The following is a 6,776-nucleotide window of genomic DNA, read 5'->3' on the forward strand; positions in this document are numbered from 1 at the left end:
ACAAAACACTCAGAAAGGTCGTACTTTTTGCTTTATTAAATTATTTCAATTTTAAATTAGGAATCGTGTCGACCGCTCGCCATCAATAATTATTGCTTTTAGCCAATTAATAATTTATAAAATGACTGGGCTCTAATTGTACACTATAAAATTATAAATATAATGGTAATCGTATTTATGGATTTAAAATATTACTACGTTTCTTGGTAGCGCCATCTTGTATTGGCTAGAGAAATTACTATTTACTTTTAGAAACCCACGTAGACTTAAGATTACTTTAGAAAACCTTTTGCGTTTAGATGTACATTATTTGTACTATATTTATCTGTAGATATTATGACATCATAACCTAGAATATAAAAAAAATACTAAACAAACTCCACTTATTTTTGTCTTAAAATTGAGAACTGTGTAAAATTTTAGATGGCGCTGAGTGATAAAATTTCGATCCACCAGACAGAACAATGTCCATACAATCAGTGATATATATATATATATCCAGACATATTAAGGGCCTGTTTCACAATGTCCGGATAAGTTCCAAATAAGCTATTTGTTACTTATTGGTATGATAAATAGTATTTTTGCGTTTCACGACTGTCAGATAGCGCTATACGTCATGTATCTTATTTGGAACTTTTATCTTTCGAATAATTTATGTGTTGCATAGCTATTTGGCACTTTATCCATACATTGTGAAACAGGCCCTTAGTCTACTTGAATTATTTATGAAAAAATAGTATGTGGTGTGATGATTACTTCACTGGCTGGGAGCTTTATGCCTGGTGATCATCTATTGATGTCTTTGGATAGCCTGGCGATAAAATATACTTGTGATAATTACTACTGTTACTTATGGGTAAATTAAACTAATTTAAAATGCATATACACATATTTTATTAAATTATGTAATTATATTATCATCACATTTTCTTTTCTTCATATAATGCTCTATCCGCTCTTCTAAGCTTGCTAAAACAAAAAAAAGTCAAACCATTAGGAAATTTAGGATGCATCTTGGTATTAACACAGAATTTTGTAGACCATATTTTTTAGATTGTTGGAATCTACGGTCCAGCGCATTTGTCAGTACTCAAAATGTACACTGTACTTATGTGTATGTTTATATGTTTTCAAATAAACAAAGTAATACAATTCTATTCATTCAAGTTGGATTTCAATCATTAGCAAATTTCGGTATATTTAATAGCCTAGCGATGAGTGAATGTTACTGCTACTGCTATTGGATAAGCTACTGGATAAAATATTGTACTATTGTTGTTACTGTATGTATGTTAATGTATGTATGTATATGGCACTGTCTGAAAGACAGACAGTCTGAATCAAAAATATTAATAGAATAGCAACTGCAATAGAGGATAACATATAGAAATCAAGTGTGCAATTTTATAATTTTATCAAATAAATTGAGCCAAATTTAAAAAATATACTCACAACAAACTTCCCTTTTCAACAAAGGGACGTATTTTCTGGGTTTAACACCTTGGGTTAAGCTATCAGAATACACCAGAATGTCTTCTCTTTTTACATTGGATTCACAATTATCCATATCTGTCACACTCTTATTTTTATATATTGTATAATATATGTTTTCTAAATTTTCAATACAGTCCTTTATCATTGTTGCTCTGAAGAGTAAAACATATTATTACTTTACTTTGTTCTAAATTACATAATGATTAAATAATGTTTTAGAAGAAAAATAATGTTTTCAAGAGATATGAGTTAGATATAGTAGTTAGTTTTAACCATTGGTATAGGTTAGGAGCATCAAAAAATATTCAAAAAGTAACTTTTAAATTTTTTTTCCGCGCACCACCACTATGTGGAACCAGCTGCCCACTGAAGTATTTCGGAACCAATTCAACTTATGGTCCTTCAAGAAAAGAGCGTACCAATTCTTAAAAGGCCAGCAAAGCACTCGCGAGCCCTCTGGCATTGAGAGTGTCCATGGGCGGCGGTATCAGTTAACATCAGGTGAGCCTCCTGTCCTATAAAAAAAAAAACTACTAAGTACTTACTTTATATTTTGCAATGCCCACATCTTTTGTAGATTCTCTATAACAGATTTTAATTCATCTGTATAAACCCAATTAGATGCTTTCTCCAAATCATATGTACATTCAAATAAATTTAACGGCACATCTATAGCCATGTTGTACTGTGGTTTTCTGAAAATTTCATAGTTTTTATTTGTAAGACTACTTTAAACAAATTAACTAGGAAGATGTTTGTAAATATTAATTAAAACTTAGCTGAATACATTATATTAATGTCTAAAATCTGGATTTTTTTTTCTGTAACTCAATAATTTTAGTGTCTATGGTGAGTTGCTATTCTATTGCATTAGAGAAGAAAAACATATTTTCTTAATCTAGAATTTACATTGATATTACTTCTTATAATTCTAACCTTTCATTTGTTTCTACATCAAGTAGGTCATTAATAACCTTTGGCTCCTCTTTTCCTTCACCTATAAGTAATAAGACTCCCATGATGCATCTTATTTGATGCCATAAGAATGCATTGCCTTCTAGGATTAACACATACATAGAAGTAGCTGAAATGTAATGTTTTATTGATCAAACTTTACTATTTGACAATGTTGTTAAATTTTTGGTAACCATTATAAATGGAAATTATTTAAACAATGTTTGTAACAAATCACAATTACAGTCACTTACGTTCACCGCCTTCATTTACGGGTACTATATCAGCAGTCAAAATTTCCCGCCTAAATTGTGTAACACCATTACCAACATCCATTTTACATAGATGGCGGAAATCGTGAGAACCAATCAGGCGAGAGCAAGCATCCCGCATTGCAAAAATATTTAATGTGGATTTTGGGAAATAGTATTTATATTGGCGTTTTTTACAGTCAAATCTGTAAAAAAGGTCCAGTCTTAGAATCAGTTAAAAGGCAAAAATAGTAATAGGTATATCAGTTATAGTTGGATTTCATATATTTCAGAGACCTTTTACGAATTCATCAGACATACTTAAGTTTTCATACTGATTTTTGTATTACCTGGCACTGTAGCTTTTACAATCATCTGGTATTGGCATCCATGTAATAGCTCTAATATCTTTAGGCAAAACTCGATTCAATAACTTACAATACTCTATCTCAGTTGATAATGATTCTGCCAGATTTTGTTTATCTGATGGGTGCTTACTCCTTACTGTTATTGATATAACCTGAAAATTATATAAATAATTGTAAGTACTGCCTTGTCTTTATTATGCATACATTTCTAAATTCTTGAATAGCAATTGCTTTTAATGTTGTAACTTAAGTTCTATTTTGAAATTATGGTCATTACTTTTGCAGAAAATTTTATTTAAAATTAAAGTGAAGTTATACATAATATAAAAACAAACGGTATTATAATATAAACCTATACACTCACCTGACCGAAAGCACTAACACCCTTATCTGTCCGTCCACATCTATGATATTGTGATTTTTCTCTACTCTGTATAAGACAGGTTTTAACTAGAGCTTTGAATAAATGATTTTCTATAGTTTGTGTTGTATCTTCCTGCACTGCTAAGCCATGGTAATCCCATCCAAAGTATAGGAACTTTAGTAGTATTTGGCGATGGTGGCATCTATACAGAATATTTAGTTATGTTTGTTGAAAATAATATTTGTAAATAGGAATGAAAAATAAAATATGTCTTCAAATTATATAATCATTAATTAATTAAATAAAGAAACTTCATTATTGAATAAACTTTATGTATTAAATGAAATTAAAAAGCATCTGCATACATTTATAAAACTTTAACAAGCAATTTTAATTTTATTAATTCTTGGTTTAAAACTTTGTACCATAAATCATGTTTCTAATATGTCTGCTACAATTGTAAAAGCTTTGCTGTCACTAAACCTAGTATATCTAGTATATTTTATGTTTGCTAGAGTTTTAACTTACTTTGAAAAGTCATACTGCTTTTTATTTTTATAACCAGTTTCATTGGTTTCAGAATTATTTTTACTAATAATATTCTTTAACTGTGCATTATGAGCTTCCAACTGTATTATTCTATCAACTAATTCCTGAAAGTAAAAAATTGAAATCTTACATTTTGTTAAGGTTATGTTATTAAGGGTTACATCTTCAGCTTTTTACTTCTTTATCCAATTGTAGAAGTTCATCCTTCGTTGCGTTTTTGCTTTTCTTTTGTTTCGGTGGTATTTTGATAGGATCACTGTTTTCCATTTTTTTTATAAATTGTTATAAACTATAAAATATTTAAAAGTTTATTATTAATCCAGTATCAACATAGTTCAACTACGACTAAGAATATCAACTATCAAGTTTAAACAAAAATAATGGTCAATTAATTGTTTCATGTTTGTCAAGACTTAACTGACGAGTGACGAGTGACGTCAGCGTTGCCGTCATTTGTCAGATCATCCTATGTGGAATTGACAGACCTATAGTCCCTACTTCAAAAATAATTTAAGAGGCATTTTCTAATCTGTACCTTTGTACCGTAGCTATAGAAATTGTACCAAGCAAGTAAGTGGGAGTTTATTTAAATAAATAAATTAAATACAAAAATTATTTTACAGGTAAACGGTTTTTTTTTCAATCTTGATTTAAATGAAACGTTAATTAATCAGTGCTTTTGGCTGATGGCGATTCTTTAGATATCTTGTTAAGTAATTTAACGGCAACAATAATAATTGTTGTTCTTGTTCTTAATAATTATTAAGAACTTTTCAACTAAAGACCGCTACAAAGTTATTATGCTCTTCATCACCAGTTCGACTAGCGCCGTGCTCTTGTACCTAAATTATTTTTTTCTCCAATTTAAGGAACTATCAACAAGTATAATGAATAATATTTTCTCGTTCCGTTTTGACATTTCAGGGATTATACTTCACTAGCGACCCGCCCCGGATTCGCACGGGTGCAATGCTGATACTAAATACACTACAGAAAATCTGTGAACGTTGTATATAAAAATGTGGGTTATCCATAAGAGATAGACATATACCATCACGGACTTTCTGTAGACCTTTTCAATGTGTACTATACTTAGTACATTATTTTGATAAAACTCGTAGGGTTCAACCTGCGTTTGCAATGTAAGCTGAAAAAATGTAATTATTTACGACATCACATTAGAAACCTCAAAAATAACAGTACTTTTCTACTATTTAATGGATGTTATTATATATATAAACCTTCCTCTTGAATCACTCTATCTATTAAAAAAACCGCATCAAAATCCTTTGCGTAGCATACAAAGAGACATAGGGACAGAGAAAGCGACTTTGTTTTATACTATGTGTGTCTTATTTTTATTAAATAAAATGCACCTATTTTTTATTAACCGATTTATTTAAACTTTACTTTCAAGAATGGTGACGAAATTATTGAAACAATGTTTAAAAATTTGTAAGGCATTAATAGGTAAGGGGGTCAAGAATTAGCGTTAAGTAACAAATCTGAGTAGCTAATAAAAGCACTCAGCTATTTATATACTTTAGGGCAATTTAATAACTACTACATTACAAACCTCAGAAAGAATAAAACACAAAAGTTCAATTTGCGTGTCTGAAAAATTATTAAATGCGTGCTTAAAATTTATAATTTCACTTATTTGATAAATTGGGCGCCGGTTGGCTGCGTAAGTAGGCTATGTTGATTTCCTAATACCTTTATTTACATAATTTTAAATATAACATAAGTATTGAAAAAAATACGAACGTATTCCTTATTTTTCTTGGTTATTAAACGTTAAATATATTTACTTACCAATGTTCTACGTTGTGTTCAATTCGTGGACTAATTTTTAAATCGCGATCCCATAAATTGGGCATAATGTTAGCATTTGTAAACTTCCTTTTTTGATGAATGTAATATATTTTGTGGTGTGTCTACGTTCAATACTTATACCCATAAAACGACACGCTACAAAATATACGCGTACTGGTAGTATTCATTAGAACAATTAATATTTAAATAAAGAACAAGATTTGTAGGGAAGATTAATAATTACTATATAAAGTTGTTTTTAATGACCAAATTAAAAGAATGAATACAATTTGAGGCAAATAACTATATACAGTTTTAGTGATGGATTATTATAATTAATTTGAGGTGTATTATCCTTGCGGTGCGATTGTGTTCAAACTTCGTAAAATTTTTGTATGTGTGCAATTACAATATACTCATATGTTTAAGGAAAACTTAAGGAAACTCGTCCCAAACCCAAAAATCGACGATGTGTGTCAAACTGACTATTGTTTCGAAAGGAATATTATCAAGGAGACTTTAAAATTCAGAGGTCAACAATAAAGGTCACTTGGATTTTTTATACAATTAATCACAACACCGGTAAATGTAAAAAATGTCATGTTTATCAAATTATAATTGGTAATTTTTTTAATTTTTTTTACCCAGGAGTCGAACACCTTTCGATGCCATATGTTAGAAACGCTTTTAAGGTATTTTTCAGGCATGAAATAAGTAATTCATTCCCATATCGTGACATCAACTATCAAGTCAAAAAGGCTTTTCCGATATCCATTAAAAGTGATGTAACAATGTCGATAAAACAAATTAATATTTAGACATACATAATATAAATATGTATTTAGTTTTTAAAATGAATAAAGTTAAATATTATAATGGTTTCAACATCCTGGCATCCAAACATGGCACGATTTTTATTTTTTTAATAGAACAGCAGGGGCAGGAGGCTCACCTGATGTTGACACTCTCAATGCTAGA

General features: G+C 29.7%; 1 protein-coding gene across 1 annotated transcript; it reads right to left on the reverse strand.

Annotated features, from left to right (window-relative positions):
• Nucleotides 1-877: 877 nt before the first annotated feature.
• Nucleotides 878-4,394, reverse strand: LOC110997947 (tRNA pseudouridine(38/39) synthase). The gene is made up of 9 exons (XM_022266341.2): nucleotides 4,161-4,394; nucleotides 3,963-4,087; nucleotides 3,435-3,636; nucleotides 3,053-3,222; nucleotides 2,706-2,908; nucleotides 2,434-2,581; nucleotides 2,043-2,192; nucleotides 1,456-1,649; nucleotides 878-972 (listed from the first exon to the last, which is right to left on the reverse strand). Exons 1-9 carry the CDS (start codon nucleotides 4,248-4,250, stop codon nucleotides 905-907), a joined length of 1,350 nt encoding a protein of 449 aa, XP_022122033.2. The 5' UTR covers nucleotides 4,251-4,394; the 3' UTR covers nucleotides 878-904.
• Nucleotides 4,395-6,776: the final 2,382 nt, after the last annotated feature.

This window comes from Pieris rapae, chromosome 15 (assembly GCF_905147795.1).
Source record: "Pieris rapae chromosome 15, ilPieRapa1.1, whole genome shotgun sequence".
Taxonomy (NCBI): Eukaryota; Metazoa; Arthropoda; class Insecta; order Lepidoptera; family Pieridae; genus Pieris; species Pieris rapae.